The sequence below is a fragment of the Papilio machaon genome, chromosome 11, assembly GCF_912999745.1.
Source record: "Papilio machaon chromosome 11, ilPapMach1.1, whole genome shotgun sequence".
Lineage (NCBI taxonomy): Eukaryota > Metazoa > Arthropoda > Insecta > Lepidoptera > Papilionidae > Papilio > Papilio machaon.
Genome location: NC_059996.1, coordinates 1,773,458 through 1,793,735, shown reverse-complemented (window position 1 = coordinate 1,793,735; position 20,278 = coordinate 1,773,458). Strand labels below are relative to the sequence as shown.

Genomic DNA, 20,278 nt, shown 5'->3' with positions numbered 1-20,278 from the left:
TATCTCTATCTAGTATACGTATAGTAGTGTCCAGAATTGTAAGTCAGATTAAGCAGACCTAATAGAACAAAATGTAGTCGTGTGCTATTTAAGTGATACAGTGGCGGGTCTGAATAGTCCATATTAGCGAAACGCGGACCTTGGCACGGATCCGATACGAGATGTCGTGACGTGAACACAAGCAACAACGATTGGAGTCGCTCGAGATGTAAACCGTTTCGGCAACAGTAACGCGTGGGCCATGAAACTACTAGCCAACGCAAGCGATTGAAAGGAACGAAAGCTTCCAATGTGGGCCAGGAAACATTTAAATGTTATGTTGTTGGAAACATTTTAATGTTGTTATCTATGGCTGTAAGTACAATCGTCTCCACTTTTCATCTTAAAAGCGACAATCTTTCGTATATTCTATTGGGCTTGAACCGATAAATATTGTAGCAATAGCGTATTTTACATTATGCTATATTTAGAGTAACAGTTCAGGTTTTAAATATTATTTTTAAATTAATCAAAACATCTGTACTTTGTTTAATTTGCAAGAACGGGCGCTTTTTCTTTACCTGGAACACCGCGAAAAAAGTCGAGTGCACAAGTATGCTTTATAGCGGACGCTTGTTTCGTGGCCAAAGCGTTAGACTTCAGGCATATAATAGCAAATGATCTTTTGTTACATACGCGTCGGCCTTCGTAATAACATCGACTCAAGTCAATCGTATAGACTTAATAACGTCCGCTACGAGTTCTTTGTACTTTGATTAAACTATTGAGGCGTAACCGGAGTACGGATTAACGTCAATTTGATTTGTTAATAATTACCGTACTTTATACGCTTAAAGGTTGACTATTAACTCCGCCTATGCGGCCTCTAGTTTAAGGCAAGACTTTTTATATACTAGACTATATACAGTATATATAGCTTTTGCAATTTCTATTGAGTATTGTCCACACTGGTGAAAAAAGTTACATCAGAAATATCACAACAATGAAATCAAGAAGCTAAATTTAGCTATAGTTGTTTTTTTTTTTAATTTAATATGCATGCATTCAAACAAGAGGCCTAATCAGCTAATAAGTACAATAACATGTAATATTGTATTTAGGAACATTATCTTCTATAACTACGGTAATTTATAAAATCGTTTCTAATCTTAGCCATCAATCATAGAGACGGCACAAAACAACGATCGTCTAAGGATGGTATTTAAAACAATAAAACGATTACAAAATCCTTGTCTGTTAAGAATTGACTGTCTATAAATAGTTAACAGAAATTAATTGCAGTTAGAACTCACAATCTGTATGGGCGGTAATCTTTACAGAAGTTTTTATAGACAGGGTTGCCAAAAAAATAAGAAGAAGAGGTTATACAGATTGCATATAACGTAGAGATAAGCTCTACTTACTTTAAAATAGAAAAATATGTATAGATAATTTTTACTTGTAGTAATCCGATAAATCCGATTTCGTAGACTGCTACGGAACCTAGTTGTTGATTTCGTAGTTCATGATTCGACAAATATAATTATTTTAATCGCTTTAGTGACAACCTTATAACCGTTCATTGTTTAAATGTTGGCGTGGGTGTTAATTAAACGGTTATCAAATCTTTACACCTATCTATTGAGGACAAACAATAGACAATTACCACTTTCGATTTCACGCAAATTATTGTTTACTAGAAGTACTCGTAGGTGTTTTAACTAGAGGTAACCATAGACGCTGTTCTAATACGCTCGGAACCCAAGTAGCGTAATCCAAATAGGTAGACAGAAAATTCACTTCTAATACTATTTGCAAAAAACAAAATTGTACCTGTTTTTTCATCGGTGGAAATGCACTAGTGTTAGGACTGTTGAGGGTAGTCTCACAAAAGGTTTTATAAGGAAGCATGCGCTGCTGCTCGGAGCAGTCTCTTTTCATCCGTCATTGTGGAACGTCTGACATTTTTGTTTATTTACGTTCGGTTTGAGGTTATACTATTGCGTGGATTATTTAGAAGTAGAGTTAAATTCATTATTTCGCTGTTAGTTTCTTTCTTTTAAAATACTTTTGCATCAAATATCTACTACTATAAAATAGACATGATAAAGAGTATAGCCTTATTGAATTCCGATCACGGGTCATTCGACAATGACATTGTCAGTACGCTGGTGAAAGTAAGAGTGGTTGTATAAAACATCAGTGTTAATGGACTAGCATACTTTGAATAAAACGAAATGGAATAATTTGTATTCACTTAGTGTGCCTATTTTATCTGGACGAAATCTTTCCATCAAGTTGCTATTGTTGCGTTCGATATGGATAATTTTAATAACGCCTTTACAATGGACTTGTAGAAAGTGAATTCATTTAATAATTGAGTATTGTAATATTTAATTAATTGTTGTATACCATTTTTATACTGAATTTATTATCTCTAATTAATAACGTTTTAATTTTAAGTTATTAGAAACATGTATAAATAAAAGTATAAAGCAAAGCTAATTACATATACATTGTTTTAATAAAAAAAATTAGCTGTAGAGATTTATTTCTTAGCTGTGGAACATTTATTTATTTAGTGTAGATTATTTAAATCAATTTATACAAGATAATAAAATTAATAAAATACATACAGTCTTATGATCCTCTCAAACACTGTAGACTCTGGTCTTCCAATCATCCTTAGTTATATCAATGGTAGAAACTATCTATTTGATCTGTACTTTACGCGGTACGAACGGAACAAGTGGTGAATAATGTGTGACTAAATCGTTTCAGCGTTAGTCTTCTAACTATTGCGATGAAAAAAAAAACATTATCTAAGGTGCGTCCGGATCTGGCTAATAAGGAAGCAGCGCGTTAAATAGGTCTGGACGCACGCGGTTTCTCAACTTCTTGACATTTAAATACTGGAAACTAACTTTGAATTACCACTAAAGCCATACATTCGTATTACTGTACAAAAAAACTTTCAAAACACAGATAACATTCCAGTTTGTGTAAGACCGTCGACCGTCGACAGTTAATCTAAAACATATCTAAGATGCACAAATAGACATGTCAGCGGATACTTAATCTAAAAAGCGTAGGCGATGTAATCTCGCCTGGACATGAACAGATGCGGTGGTCGACAAGTGTGAATAATCAAAGCCCTTACGCACCTATCACACTAACGTACGAACGCGAAGCGGAATCGAAGCATAAATTTCGCTCTGACATGATGTAGTCTGTATGCGTTGGCGCACTGAAACAATCTAATGACAGTTTCATGTGAAATAACTCGTTGGATACGTTTTATAACGATATAAGCAAGGTCAACACAATAGCGTTTAGAATTTCGTCAAAGCCGAACTTGTCGCGAAACAAAAGCGGATCCGTTTTCGATTTGCTTTTGTTGTGTGAACGTTATCAACCACTTTCATACTAGCCTACAGAGAGCACGAATATCTGCAGCGGCTCTAATGAGCGTAAAGTACACCAAAAAACTTATACAAAATTTAACATAAATGACGACACGAAGGCGACTGTTTCGTGTCATTGTCGCTTCGGATTCGCGTTAGTGTGCTCAGGGCGTTAAATACGAATGTATTGCGCGACGAGAAGCCGCTATACTGGATTAATTTCCTAATCGCGTAATATTAACATCATGTATCCCGTGTCTGCGAAACACTTTAATACTATTACCATTGAAACTGGATACTAAGCAACCGTACATTTTATTGGCTTAAATATTAATATGCTTACGAATCTATACGCAAAGAATTCTGCTATAGGTTTACGTAAGAAAAAAGTTACTATAGTACTATCAGTTTTTTTTACATCTATAAATGCTTAAATACATTTACGTTGTAATATATTATGTTTTGTCTTGGAAGGTTCATTGGAATATAATTTAACTTGGCCTCGCATCATTTAGGTATCAATTTATGGATTTTACCATTCACAAGCCTTAAAACAATTTGTTTGCTCCTCATAAATTTTATAAAGTTGTCTACAAAATACAGTATTGAGCCAGTAAAAGTACTGCCTAGTTAATTACCATAGAGTCTAGGACTTACGCAACAGGTCCGCAATACTGGGCTATTGACTTTTAAGAGACAGGACCTGTCAAGCGCGCGCATTCCCCTCTGTCCAATCAAAACGAAAATTAAGTTCTACACTTGCTTAATTATGTGCTGGTTCTGTGTAAGAGTTTAAAATTTTGAATGAATATACGTACTTAAAGAGGTTTTTAATTTTAAATGTCAGCGTGATATGGACATGTGTGATTGCCATTTAATTCATTCATTTAGTAAAATGGCGGCTCTTTGCTTAGTCCGCTTCTCCATAGTCAAAGCACTGGCCGATGCAAATGTACTCGCTCGGTGGTCCAATGCGGCTTTGTCTTATTGTGATATCTCTACAGATACGTGGAGATAAGTGTATTAACATGTAATCCTTGGTGTTGCCCGTTGATTAATCTTCAGTGAAGTTTTTATTGTGAACTATCACGGGCATAGAATTATCTTGATTTATGTTCCGAGACAGGCAGAGAGTTGTATTTATTTACTAGTTTAATTCGAAAATACATAACAAAAATTGTTTTCCTGCCGGGTATTTTGCATATAAATTCTAATATATATTCAAATGCAATTTCATTTCGTGACATTCTTCCGAAATGCAATGTTACATGGAATTTGCTCTATTGTAGATACATTTAGTGTAGACTATTTGTAAAAGACTTTTGGCCTGTCTTGATCTGTGGCGTTGAAGGTATTTTATCAATCGATTTATTCTATCTAAATATGGGCCATAGAGATCCAGCTTTCCTCTTTATTTTATGCTGCCAGACTCGAGTAAATCCAAAAATCCCCGCTTTGGCTCCCCTACTAATAAATCTTAGGAGATTTAAGAGTGGTAAGATTATTGTAGATATTAATAATCTCTGCTTACTCATTTTTGTGAATATTGTAAGTGGTCATTCACTTCCGTATGCTGCCAAATTAATTGACGATAAGTTATAACCCCCTAAATGAGGTGATGTCAATAATTTTTTATAAGGCCGTACTGTTGCGGAACCACGTAAGGAGGTTGATTAATAAAACATATCGAGATACCGCGCTTATCTCGCATGCGATCCGATGTGTTTGTCTTAAGGCTTTTACACACTGAACAAATAATATTGTACATTCCAAAGAACAGAATACTAGATATTTTTTTGGAAAAAATGTCTTGTTGTTTTGAAGACACATATGACTAGTTGTCGACCGCAACTCCGTCCGCGCGGAATTAAAATAAAAACTTAATGTGTAGCTGTTCTTACAGACTATGATCTACATCCATGCCAAATTTCATCGAGATCAACAAACAAACATCCATCTACCCATCCATGAAAACATTTGCATTTATAATATTAGTAAGATTAAAAAGATGGCAGTGGTAGAAAAATTACACCTTTCTTAAATATTAATCATTTTTAGATATTTTACAATAAATAATGCGGTAATAAAGTAAATAACTATTAAAAAAAAATACAAGTGACACTTCAACCAGATTTTGTAGGCGTGTGAACAAAGCCTTAAGGCGAACGACGCGTGCGCTTTCAGTGTAACGGTTTGTGGGTCACACGGTCAGCTTTCAGATCGTTTACACCTGTATAGCCAACAACTCGTCAAATAACTCGATGTTCAAAAGCTTCAACGCTCTAGGCGCAATAAATTCTCACAAACACATGAATTCCAGTCCATCTCCATGTTTCTATAGCTCGCTTCCTACAATTATGATGCGTCGAATAAATACATGTTTATTGTTCGTTTTCTCTTTTGGACGTACAGTTGAGTTCAAGTTGTCGCTTTTGTTTGGGGAGATATGGCGATGAGAGATTTATGAAGACAACTCTGTGACGGCGTGTCATTTCGTTGTGAAGATACGTATCGTTGCAGTTTATGTTGTCAGAATGAGCTATAGATAAAACATTAATTTTAACCACTAAGCCTTCATTCGCAGGCATCGGTGGCTCTCGTGCGACGAACGCTTTGTTCCGTTCTTGTCGCGTAAAAATGCCGTCATTTGAACAGATACCTACATGAACACGCTTTTGTTTTATTTGGACGCTTTTTTGGATATTTTTTTTTTTACTTTTTATTCTTCCTACTCAATAATAAAAAATATTCTACTTTAGAACATACGTTGACAGAATAACTAATATATTTTTTTCGGCTATAAAACATTTTATAGTCGACTTATATAATAAATTAAGCTTCCGTCAATAAGAAATTTATAGTTTTATCAAAATTTTAGGCGGCATAGATAATTAAAAGTCAATGTTATCGTTAAATCCTAAGAAAATTTTCGAGTTGAAATTCACAGACTAAACAAGTTTGTGCTCATTGAAGACTAGTTTTTATGGGAACTTTTTACTTCTGAAATATTATTATTGTACATAAATCCTTAGCGTGGTTTATTTGTTCCGTTGTTAATTAGGAGTTTCCTTTTTTGGTTAATGTGGCATCAGTACAGGATTTACAGGTTCCTAGTAGTCTTGGGAACATGCGTAAAACGTAGTTATCCCTAAAAATAAATTGTAACATTTTATTGATGCAAACTCGCAACGTTGCTCGATCTTGTTTAAGTAAAGTTTCCATTACCGAAACAAATGATATAATTGATAAGTTAGAAACAAATAATAGTTTCTAAAAGGTTATTTAAAAATACCGGATAGATTGTCGGGTGACTATTAGAATAGAAACAAGAACCTCTCACTAGCTAGCCATCAATGGCGCCAGGTAACTCTTATCAGCTTGTCTCTACAGCATTGTAGGTAACAATTATTAAGCACTTAAGTAAGCTTTGTCGTGACCGCCGGATCTGAAATCCGCCAGCAGTGGCCGGCCATGAGCTATTTCTATTCAACTCGTATGGAGTTAAGTAAAGGTCAATTAGAAAGTACTCGGACATGATTATCTAGACCAGTACTTTCAGGGATCCCGAAACCTTGAAGAATAAAGTTACGTTGAAGAATAGTAACTAGACCGATTCTTTTTATTTCGTCATCTTTCCAATAATGGGGTCGTTAAATAATTTTATGTGCTAAGAGGGTCGCATTATGTAAAATATAATTAATAAAATATAGTTTAATTTCAATGCTTTAATGTTTTTATTACAAATTTAATAAGACTAAATCAGTGTAACGACATTATTGTAATCATACGTGACTTTATTACAAATTGAAAAAGGCGGGAACACCTCCAAGCGGCTTAAACAAAACAATGACGTAACAAGAAGGTCAAGTTCGGATTTTAAAATTGATTAAGCACGTTACGGTTTACTGGCCAGTAACTTTGATAATTTCTTTTTTATAGGCCATAGTGTTTACAGATTATTATAGCCAGGTTATGAGTACAAATAAATTCCTAATTTATTTATTAACAAGTCATACATGTGACGAAAAAAATACGAGAATTATGTTTAATGAAACTATGCTAAGAAGCCATATTGACTTTTTTTTTGTTTTTTTTTTCGCAAAGTTTGAAATAGTTAGCATAACTTTTGTCTCGGTTGGTGAGTCTATCTCACCTGTATCGAGTGTGGGCAGCCATGCTTGAAGTCACAGTTCAAAGCGTTAGACAAGAGGCGTCATAACGGAGTATAAGGTAACAATCTGTACCAAGGTTTCATTATCTTAATATATTTAATACAAATTGTTTGTCAAATAAATCTATACTAATTAAATCGAATTTTAATGAAACTTCTCGCATTTGATAGGTTAATTACTAATGCGTATACCCCATTTGTTATTAACATATGTCAAAGAAACTTAAGAAATAATCCGATTTAAAATAAACATCGCCGGACAAAGCGATAAAATAAATAAATAACTAAGTAGAGACAATTATAAATACTTATAAGATTTAAAAAATATGAGTTTTAGTGAGTATTTGAATTTAATAGATGTAAATAATAAATAAATGATTATTATTCTATAAGACCGGTCTAATTTGTGATAATAATTCGTAATTCTAGAATTTAAAATAGAATAATCTTTAACGATATAACTAAATTTGTGATTTGTGGCCGTCAGCACCGGAAGAGCGTTGATCGTAAAATGAGCTAATTTTGCATATATTTATGTCCTTGCCAATTTAAAAATGTTATATATTATATTATAAATGATTTGTTAAAATACATTGCATTGATCGTGTTATGTTAGTTATTAGAAGTAATTATGAAGAAGGAAATTATGGCCACGAATAATACTTAATTGAAATACAACAATTAAACCACATACAAATGTAGAGAACCACATCTACTTTTATGTTAAGAATCTAAGCAATTATAAGTCAACCTAAGTTTTTTTTATTCAATACTATTTTTTTTTTGTTTTGAGAATATACGTAACGTAATTATTAAATAATTTTACCATAAAATCTAGATACGAATCAAAAAATAACAAATATTTAATATATCTCAGACCTGCTTCTAAGATATTACTTGTTTTCGCTCAGAATACTCTTTCCCACGTATGAGTCAATGCAAAAAGCATCTAATGAAGCGTAAGTACGTGTGAAGCCTCAGTCTATGCTAGGGCTGGCAACTATCAAGAAAACAAAACAAAAAATGACTATAAGTGACATGTCATGCTAAAATCCTTGATGGAACTTTTACCATCTTCTTTAATATTATTAAATTAGAAGCATAAGTATGTATGTGTGTACCATGTAAGACCGGTGAAATTGTGTTAAATCCGAAGAGGTGACAGCCCTATTCTAAGCCTAGCCTAGGCGGTGGCGAGGTCAATCGATTTTCATTGCCATAAAATTTCTCGCATGTCAGGTTCTGTGATCGATTTAGGCCCGTAGGCGATGTGGGCGCAAACACATTGATATTCGACAACACCGATATAAACCAGCTGATGATTTTATGTGATTTTTATCTCTGTTCGCTTTTGTATTATTATTTTTTTAATTTAATTTAAACAATTTTTGTGCGGTTGGTCGTTAAGAATCTTCGATCGGTAACATAAAATACTGCGAGAAATGATTAATGATTTAGAGATTCCGTTTTATTAATGAGACAGATTGATTATATGGCTAAAGGAGAAACATTTTAACTATCATTGTTACAGATCTTTTTAATACTTAAAATGATATAGTCACGATGATAGATTGTTATCTAGACAGATTAATATCTTATGTATCTTAAATATGTAAATATAAAATAAACTACATTAGTAATTTTTGTACTACTGAAGTAGTAAGTTATGGCTGAATAAGACATTCCGCTTATAGTTTGTACAATGTTCAAGATGTGTTTATTCACATGCTAAAAGGAGTAAATTCCAAAAAAAAAAGAAGCGAGGAGTGTAAGGATGTTCCAAAATAAGAATTCTTAGTATTTGTAAAGATATACCATTTAAATTAATGAAAAAATACTTATGAAGGGTATTAAGAGCACTTAAAACCGATGAGCATCTATGCGTAGATGTATAATGATAGAAGAAGCGAAAGAGGTGTGTTTGGATCGCGCCAAATGAAAGTCTGTGGTGTCTGTCTACCCCTTTTGATTACAGGCGTGAATTACATTGTTGTTGTATGGACGTAAGAACTTGAACTTGATTGTCTTTGTTGATCATCGATTGTCAGTGGGTAATGAAACTTCTGTACCTTAATAATTAGTATTAGATTTATTGATCCTTGTATCTACCAGACAATAAATGTAATCTGTAACATCAGTCAAGCGTCACGTGTAGGCTAGCTCCCACGTTCACAAACAGGATGTTCAAAAGGCGTTAACATCATAAAGCTTATACAGTATGTATATTTTTTTAATCTAGTTTCGCATCGAATATATTTTTGTATACATAATAAATAGGATGTCTAAATTTGCCTTGATAGGCAATATACGGAATTCCTATCTGCCTACTTAATGCGAACCATTGTGAGCAGGTTCATTGCTCAGCGAAGGCTGTTTTTTGTCAGGTGAGTCACAAAGCTCGGAGTGTATGCTCTAATTTTTAATCACTATATGGACTGGTTTTTTTGTTTTTTTCATAGTTATTTATCTCAGATTAAAATATTTTTTTTAAATTAAAACCTTTTTATTAATTTAAATATAGTTAAATGGTATGAAGAAAGTTTTAGAAGATAATTATCGCGCAATCATTTGTCAACTGAAATCGATTATCAACTTTATGATCAGAGTAACAAGTTATGCTTTTAAATTTTGTTAATTTTAAATACAATCCACACGGACGTTATTACGATGGACATTATTTGAAAAAAAAAAAAAACATTAAAACTGTATTAAATTTTAAAAAGTTTAAAACATTAAGAACAAAAAATGAAAATACGATAAGTAACAAAAAATATATATCGAATTTTTTAAAGAAATCTGTATCTGTAAAAACTACTGATATAATTAAAAAAACACCTACAGTTAACAGATTGGAATTCCTATAACACGATTTCACTTCGTATAATACTTTAAATAATAATTTATCATACAACATAACCGTTAGACATTCATTCGCACATCCCTATTTAAAACATAATGTTCAAACGTTTTGTTCCATTAATAAGCTAATTCCGTTTTATAATTAATTCCCACTGACCTGAAAGCATTAAATTGCATAAATAATGGCTATAAAACTGGTTGGAAGTAGACGTTGTTTTAGGTATAGAGGTCACTGTGTTGAACGTTCATAGACCGATAACACTGGTCTACAAGAAAATCCCATCAAAAAAAAAAATATTTCATAAAGTTATGGATTTTATTGCTCTGAATATTTGTTTCTCTAAATTTGTATCACTTTTACGATTTTTTTTTTAAATTCACTTTTTGATTTTTTTCAAAATTTTCCAATTAATAATCTGCAAACTTTTTAAAAATAGTTTTAGCGAGTATTAGTAAATCATATAGGCTTGCACAATCTATATCAACGAAACTATAGCGTTTTTGAATTATTTTAAGGTTAAAATAAAATTGTATAGTTAGAAATTAAGATACTATACAAAGAATATAAAGTCCTGATAAATATGTAACCAACATTTTAAATTCCAAAAGCTATGACGTCATACTGTGAGTCATTCGCAGGGCAACACTGGAGTCATTCACAAACGGGTAGCATTCCGTCATCAGATAACATTATAACCACGCAGAAGACATACGTAACAAACAAACCACATCTGAAGATACAACTTAACTGATATACCGTGGGTTTCTGAGACATTGTTATCTCTGTTTTGTCAGAGATAATGATGATATGATTGATACAAAGATTTTTAGTTTCAGAAACTATCGGATTCTATTTGTTTATGTCACCGTCAAATTGAATTGCTTATACAAATGAAAAACAAAGGGGTAAAATCAGAGTTTACTACCTTGTCTCTTGTAATCCTGGCTGTCTAAAATCTGATTATCTATATATATAAAAGAAAGTCGTGTTAGTGACACCATTTATAACTCAAGAACGGCTGAATCGATTTGACTGAAAATTGGTGGGCAGGTAGCTTAGAACCAGGAAACGGACATAGGATAATTTTTACCCCGTTTTCTATTTTTTTTTATTCCGCGCGGACGGAGTCGCGGGTAAAAGCTAGTTTGTAATATAATGAAATGTAATTTTTAGATTTGCTAATCTTAATAAAATTATCACACATTATAGGCATTTTATAACATCTTATGTGACCACTTCGTTGACTATTGATACATATATTGCTCGTATTTTAACTATATTATAGCTTTATATGTGCGTTGATGCGGAATCTTACATAACTATGCAGCAGCCACTTAATAAATGCATTGGACACGCAATTAACGTAAACGGTAGTCGACAAATGTACATTTATTTCCTTGCTTTTATTATAAACACAACAAGTATTACGACTGTAATAAAAATTTTCAAGTTAGTGTCAATGCAAATTTTTACTACTATTCTTATTTATTATTTGATTATTATCTTACTAATATTATAAATACGAATGTTTTGATGGATGGATGTTTGTTTGAAGGTATTTCGGGAACTGCTCAACGGATCTTGATGAAATTTGACACAAATGTAGAATATAGTCTGGAAGAACACATAGGCTACTTATTACGTTTTTCTTTAATTTCTGCGCTGATGGAGTCGCGGGCGAAAGCTAGTCATTTACATTGAACATATAGAGTTCCATATTTGAATCTTCTAAACTTTAAGTTTGTTTGTGACTCGAAATAATGATAAAAGTTTGATATGAAACTAATAACTTTAAGTTGAAATTACAAGCAATCAAGTCGTTAAGTCTCCAACATCCGTATACATAAATATTCAAAAGTAATAATAAAATGCACTTACAATTTACTCATATTTCTCGGATGGTACTTGTATAGTACGACAGTAACATGAATGACGCAACACTCGAAGCTTTTAAGGTTGATAAGATTAATGATTTTTATGTTCATAATGTATGGAGACATCATTTAAAGGAGTCGCGGGAAAGTAGAATAAACATTTAACCTATAATCATAAAGAAGAATCTATTAAGATACATAAAATAATGATCCAATCGTAAGTGTTATAACCGAACTGTCTCTATTGCTCTTAGCATATTATACCTATGCGCAACAGAAAGGACGTTCTACAAATCGAGTAACATACCTAATAAGGTCGATGAGTAAGACTTACAATTACAGAACAAAGAATCTTTATCATACATTTGAAAACATACCTAGTTACACACTAATATTATCTAAAGACTATTATTTAATAATTATATTACATTATAAACATATAACATGTAATAGTAAGTTCAATACTTCTATCGGAAGTCAGTCGTTAACTTTCCTTCTTGCAAACTAACGTTATCAATTTAATGAACGTTTTGTTGGTAAATAGGTGTATAATGATCAAGTAATGGTAACCATAAAACGAGAGTGAAAGTCGCCAATGAGCTTTCGTATTGCGAATAATGAGGGGTACGGCACATGTTATCACAATTTTGTCGAGAGAAAGTACAAGGTGAATCGAGCTTACCCACTGTAATGATGTTTTTGTAATCTTTAAAAACTATACCAACAACATCAGCAAGAAATCATGAACTAGCCAGATGTGGTTGACAAAAAAAGCTTGTTGTGCCTATTTTACCACAAATTTTATAATAATGCAAAAGATTTGTTATAAACTAAAACCAAAGTGAAAATCCGAGTGAAAACTGACAAATCATGATACAGAAAAGACACATTTGAACAAGCTATAATTGAACAAACTTAATACATTTCATTTAATCAAAGTAAGTAATAAAGCGGCAGATGTGTCATTCAATTCAACCATCGACAGGAATATAATACTGTTTGATCACCAATACCCAAACCCACGTATCTAAAGCCAATATTTGTACCAACGGTCTTCGATATCAAACATAACGGACTCTGCATTGATAAGGCGGTTAATATATTCGATTTGCAAACAACAAATATTTGGATCCAAACAACGTTCCTTGTTATATTTATCACGTGTTTTTAAAACCGACCGTTGGGAGTTATCAACTGTATGTAATGTAGATTATACGAAAGGTCCAAATAGAACGTTTTTATTTGATGTTTGCGTATGATGTAATTGTTTGAATTTAAAACTTCTAAATTTATGTGTATTTCTCTTGTATTAGAATTGGAATTAATTCCAGGAAACTGGAAACCGAACGAAACGTGATCTGTTCTGTATTTAGACATCTGCTATTTTGATGTTCTCCGTGCACCAATGGGTGTTAACGTTTCAAAGAAAATAAGGACAGTCCAAAATGGAAACGAACACCTAAGCGCATACTAAAAAAACAGTTCGGTGTTCTGTTCTTTTTATCGCTGCTCTATTTTTTTTAATTTCGTATACGTAAAGAGTATGAAAATAGCAGATGCATATATTTTATTTCTAGAGCATTTTGATTCAAACGGTCTTACCTGAAACGCAAGAAAACCCAAAGTTTCTATCCGTGATCTTCAGATTTTAAATTGTACAATCTCACGGTTATCGTGACTTTAAAATATGAAGCCCTTAGAAACCGGGAACGCGATGCAGGTGTACGTTGCATTAAGCAAATAGCCCGTACAAACAACTAACAAGGCAATGGAGACGTCACAGTATAAATACGTATGGACATACCTACTGTATAATAAGTCGAGTCAATATTCAAACTCAACAATTGGAAAGTACACGTGACAACAAAAGTTATTATGAAATAAGCTTCGCACCATCGCTTAATAAATAGTTTAAGTATACTTGCGTAGAAAATTAATTAACATGAATTAGGATTTTCGAGTAGTATTACTGTAATTTAAGACAGATCACTGTATTACTTAAGGTCTGACTGATAATATCAATCTAATATTATAATATAAATAATCTAATAAAAACAGTATAGAAAGGTTGATATTTCAATTCTCATCACAGTTCTCATACTCATCGCATACTGATGTTAACAAGCGTTATCGTTTATTCTGTGAGAAACTTAATCGATCTTTAACAAAGAAGCCTTTCATCTTAGTCAGCGCTAGAATATTTAACCAGATTCATAGTCACCTTTGTTCTCATTTAAAACAATCTTTTTTTTTATTTATTTCTCACAATTTGTATTAATGAGTTATTTTTTAAATTCATACTTATATCTGGAACTTGAAACAGTAGAAAACGCAATTCTTGGAGAAGGATTCAGAATGATGAGGATTGTATCACGGACATCGTACATTTTAACAAACTAACTTTTTCCCGTGACGTCGTATGAGTAAAATTTAATTAAAAAGGTGATAATTATCTCATGTTTTATTCCAGAGTATGTTCTATATTTGTGCCAAATTCCAATAAGATGTGTTGAACCGTTGCGGAGTTATTGAGAAAATATTTAAATCAATTTTATCTCACGGGAACCGTATACATTTTCGGGATCATAGGCAGCATTTTTATTGTTCCACAATGTGTTTTACCTCTTTAGGAAATATCATCGAGATCTATGCAGACTTCTGGAGATATTTTCTAACAAACATCCCCCCCAAGGGGAAGAGGTTCTCACCAAAGACAATTTTACATTAAATCCCTTGATCTAAAAGGGTGTTGTAACATAATGATATGGATAAAAGCCTTCTTTGCGAGCTTATACTTTTGATAAAAAGAACACTTGACACATTTTAAGTTAGCAAGTGTAGTTCAAGTGGTTTGTTCCAAGTGTTCGTTATTATTGGAGAGCATTACTAACAGCGTGTCATAGACAAGTGTGACATTTGTTGTATATCGATAATGTATTGTCGATTCGTGACGCTTGTAATATCTATTGCTCGATGTTACAACACTTTTAAACTTTATAACTCACGCGCTATAAATATCTTTGACAACATAAATCGATTGCAAGACTATTTTTAACGTTTGTTTGAATTATTTTATATTGAACTAGCTGTCGCCCGCGACTCCATCCGTGCGGAATTAAAAACATAATAAGTAGCCTATGTGTTTTTCCAGACTATGATCTACATCTATGCCAAATTTCATCAAGATACGTTGAGCCGTTCTGGAGATATCTTCAAACAAACATTCGCATTTATAATATTAAGTAAGATTTAAAGTTGTATCAAAACAAAAAACAAACGTTTTACCTCGTAATCGTTAATTGTAAAAACTTCTTTTTTTGTCACGTAATTGATATGTGGTATTGTAATATCAATCTGGATTCTGCACTATTCCTCATTAAATTACTAAACAATTAAAAAACAAAATACGTATTAATACCTTTTTTATTCTTTGTTTATAATTACAAAAAGTTGTCCATAATTTTGTAGTTGCAACGTCTAACTTGAAGGTCTTCATTACACACAATGACTACAATTACTTAAATTATAAAAAAAACGAAGTTATTCGCTTTGCGGCGGAAATTACACAACAAAAACAATGCCTAACCAACGTTTAAATGTCGAGCACTCACCTCGTAAAGAGACGTCATCGCGAACTTTAAGATTGTTTTGTTTTTAGACAGACTGTTCACAAACTGCACATTTCCTTTGGTCACAATATACCAGTTTATGATACTGCGGTAAAAAAATCACTTCCTAAGAGGTCATTTAGTCCGTTATTTTAAAAAATATATTAAAACTACAAAATGAATATAAGTTATCAAATTGTTTTCACTTCATTAACAGAAACGAAACGTAAATAAAAAACATCAATTAAAAAGTAATGTCAAACTTCCCGCCAAGCGTCGTACGTTTTAAAAAAATTAAAAGGCAGAGGTGTTTGTTTCGGACAGCCAGGGCTGGCGCGTGTGTCGCGCACCGTGCTCAGAACCGGCACTGAGCCGCGACGCGAGCGCCTCAATGGGCGACTCAGCTGGCATGCTCAATGAAGCATTCGAGTTCGGAGGTCGCCGAACATCCTGACCCCATCGGTTCCGATATACGTTTCTCTATTACCCTATAAACCTACAATGTCTACAAAATCCAGTTTTGAGATATTCACATGACATATTTTATTTTTATACCTGTTTATTAAGTTTAAAAATAATAGATAAACTGTAATTACAAAATTTCTAGCTATAATTAATATTATTTTATTTTAAAATAAAAAATATTTCTTTGGGCCATAGGTGTTTAATATAAAGTAGATATTTAATCTATATTATTGAAATTGTCGAAATAAATTGAACTCTGTAATTCGTTTCGCCTTCTGATCACAGAAAATTTTCATTTTAAAAGTGTAGGTATTGTAAAAAGATAGATTGAAGCACCATTATATTGATAAAAATAATATTATTATCTGAAATCAAAATAAGCAACATGATTAAATTACCGTTTCGTAGAATTTGATTAAATAAAAAGCATTCTTCTGGGTATCAACGGCCAGCATTTTATCTATGGTCTGAAATGTTTTTTTTATCACAGACGGAGTTCGTCGACAGTATCCATTCAACATATTTGTCATAGAACCGGTCAGGTATACGTACAATACGCGAAGTAATTTTGTCTTTCTTGCGGTATCGAATTGAGACAATTGATTTAATCAAATTGCAAAAAATATAAAAGGTTGAGATTTATATTTTTTGATTTGTACAGATTTTAAACAACAGTACTTTATAGCACGTGTGAATATGTATGAATATAAGATACCATAGCTCGCATACCATAAAACAAAAGACAACGACTTTGACAGTTGCATTCTGTTAAAGATCAGCAACACTGAGACGACTGTAGAGTATAATTATCTATGGTTTGGGGAGGTACCGATCGCGGCAGAGGCGTTCCGTTATTGCAAAAGAAGCAGTTATGTTATACAGTTGCATACAACGACGTTACACTGAGTTACGCGTCGGTTGGCAACGCCATTGTTTTCAGTTCCCTGGCCGCTAGCAATATAGAGCAGGCAAATGTTTTGCATACCTTTAGCACGAACTTGTATTTATATGGAATATTTGCTTTCTAAAGCTTTTAATAATAATGTTGTCCATGTATATAAGTAGGTAGTTTTATTCTCAAAGAATTTGTTTTTTCAGTGACGTATTTTACTGGAATAATAAATTCGTGCCCAATGATTAAGATTAAAAATTTGTGAGTCTACCGTACCGGAATAACAACTATACTTACATCTAGATAGGAAGATGAAGATCTTAACAAGCTCAATTTCTAAGAATTATTCCCCCTTCCGAGGCATAACAAATTTGTATTTAGAATAATAATTCCCACGACAATCGATACATCAGCATGTGCGCGATAATAGCTGTGGGATAAAGTACAAAGCGGGCCGCTGTACCAGTCGTGTTTCACAATCGTGCGAAACGCAACGATTATTCCGTACAAAGGAGATTCCAATCTTGACCGATAGACAGTTAGAAACTATTTGTAACTATCTCTAAATAAGGTATTTGTAAAATGTTTAATTTCAATATCTCGATGTTGGAAAAAATCTTCAAGATTTTACGGCTGAATACTCGATTGATATATGGCTTTCGTTTTTATCTTAAAAAAGTTATCAATAATGTACTCTACTTTTTCAGATGGTCTGCTTAATCTTCAAATAACTATAATACCTTCTATATTACGTCTAAAATAAAAACATAGATAAATCTAAACAGTAAATTATCATTTAAGAAGAAAAAAACAAAAACATCGTGTGAAACAATATAAAAAACCAATATGGCGCCATGGCGACGATTCTAAAGTCACCCGCTAAGAAAAAACACTGTTTTATCTAGAGATATTCATTAGTAAAAGTATGCGGCTAACATGATTAGGAAAAAAACAATGTTATCGATATCTGAATCTTATAAAAAAAACCGTTCGGAGCTGATATTTGTTTGATTTTTTTGGGTTAAGGATGCCGAACTTTAGCACAAAAACTAAAACACGACCATTTAACTTTGTGAACAAAGAATGTAGTATTAAAGATTAAAACAAAATTAACTACATTCATTAATTTTTTTTTTTTTAAAACTTTTTTTTAATGAGAAGGAAAAAACTAACATCCCATTGTAAAAAGCCCGCTGCAATTTTTCAATTTATTAATTACAAACTAAAAATGGGAGAGATGTCCGCTGATGGCGTTCACAACATGAAAATATAGATTTTATTAATGTATTAAAAACACCTGTGTTTTTGCCATTAATGTTAAAAAAAAAACCCAAGACTCGTTGCAAGACGATACAACAATAATGTTTTTCATTACGCCATATTTGGATAAAAAGGCCAGTACTTTCTCGAGGATCACATCTTTGGCAGAAAAAAAGTTGTCTTTCACACGTGCACAACGCGGGGCTTCGCGACGGCCGAATTCGCGCTAATCCGGTTCTTGTGACAACTTTCTACAGATTCCCGCCTTTGGGCATCCTTAGATGTGCTAATGGACTTTATTGCTGGTCAATAGCTGATAATGCTTGTCTTCCATTGATTTGAATAGCACGCGAATTCCTATTGTGATTTTATTATATGTACGTTAAACATACAATTGTTTAATTCGTTGGATAACATTTCTTTAGTACCTATTTTTATTTCTTATTCTTTTGATTAATAACTAACAATAACAATCTTTAACAGAAGCAGGCGAGTTTTTGTCTCAGTCAATTTGCTTCCAAGTGAAAATTAGACCAATTACTGTCCTCGAATGTAACATTCACATTGGTTGAAAAAGGTTCTATTTGCAAAATGAAAACATTTTTTTTATTATAATATCGTATCTTCTTTATTTATAGCACCGTTGAAAGTTAGAACATAAGGATTATAAATAATAAATCTACTTTTATAACGATATAAATACAGGGATATTTACGAGCAATTACAAGTTTGAGACTTCTATCGGGTTTTACGTTACCGTCAGTTTCTACAGCCGAAATACATGTATTAGAACTTAGTGTGATCTCAATTTTTTCAATGTAGAATGAGAGGGATGGCAATATGTTTTTATAGAAGTTCTTCGGCAGTGGATACTGACTGTAAGGATGTAAGTGCGACGTGTCACCGCTGATGTATGGACCATGTATCGGCGATGTCGAAATGTGAAAAATTCGTGACTTCTTGTCACGACGTCACATGACAGCGAGCGGGATCTAAATGGCGACATGATCGTTTCAGAAGGCAATATTGGAAGCTAATAACGTCTCAAAACATGTGTTTGTGCTGAAAATTATAAGATCTAAATTATTCTTCTATGTTTAGTAAAACAAATGAAGATATTTTTTTACTTTTTTATTTAAACTTGCCACATTGACAAAAGATGCATCAGTTTATTTTATATTTTTTTAGAAAGCACGGACATTACAGTTTTGAGAAGAAGAGAAGGGTGGTATTAAATAACGAAAAGAAGAGAAACCAAGAATACAAAAATCACCTTTTCCCTCGACTATTTGAGATTGTATACTCGTATGTCAAAATGTAATATGTAAGCATCTCAATAATAACAAATTCTTGACTTAATAAGTGGTATTGAACACTAGAAAACATAATTAGTGTTGTAAAAAAATGTATATTGAACCGTTAACATAGAATTATTACATTCGCCATTAATATCAAATCGAGCGAACGATACGTCGAACAAATGGCTTGAGATTATACAGGGGAGCACATTTATTGCTAGATAATGCTTTATAAACAAATAGAACAAGTTAAGTTTTTGCCGTGCGGTAGAAATGTGTTCTTATTTCTAAAGTTAAACTTGTATAGAAACAAATCGCCTCGTTTGCTTCGACACATTAATTATTCTTATCAGAGCTTTTACATATAATTGTGTTGTAATATAAATATAAACTTATTTTTAAAAACACTTATTTCTTAACTAACTGGCGCACGCGACTCGGTCCGTGCGGAATTAAAATAACTTAAG

The 20,278-nt window shown here is 32.6% G+C and overlaps 1 protein-coding gene across 3 annotated transcripts in view; it reads right to left on the bottom strand.

The window, feature by feature from the left end:
- Positions 1-20,278, bottom strand: part of LOC106708926 (leucine zipper putative tumor suppressor 2 homolog) — an 88,862-nt gene that overhangs the window by 33,577 nt on the left and 35,007 nt on the right. The window contains exon 1 of one of the 3 annotated variants that reach the window (XM_014500538.2): positions 15,900-16,126. The exons of the other annotated variants lie outside the window; for them this stretch is intronic. Coding sequence (XP_014356024.1) covers positions 15,900-15,917 — 18 coding nt within the window. The 5' untranslated portion in view covers positions 15,918-16,126. Of the gene's footprint in view, positions 1-15,899; positions 16,127-20,278 lie in introns of those variants that run through there. 3 annotated transcript variants of the gene reach the window in all.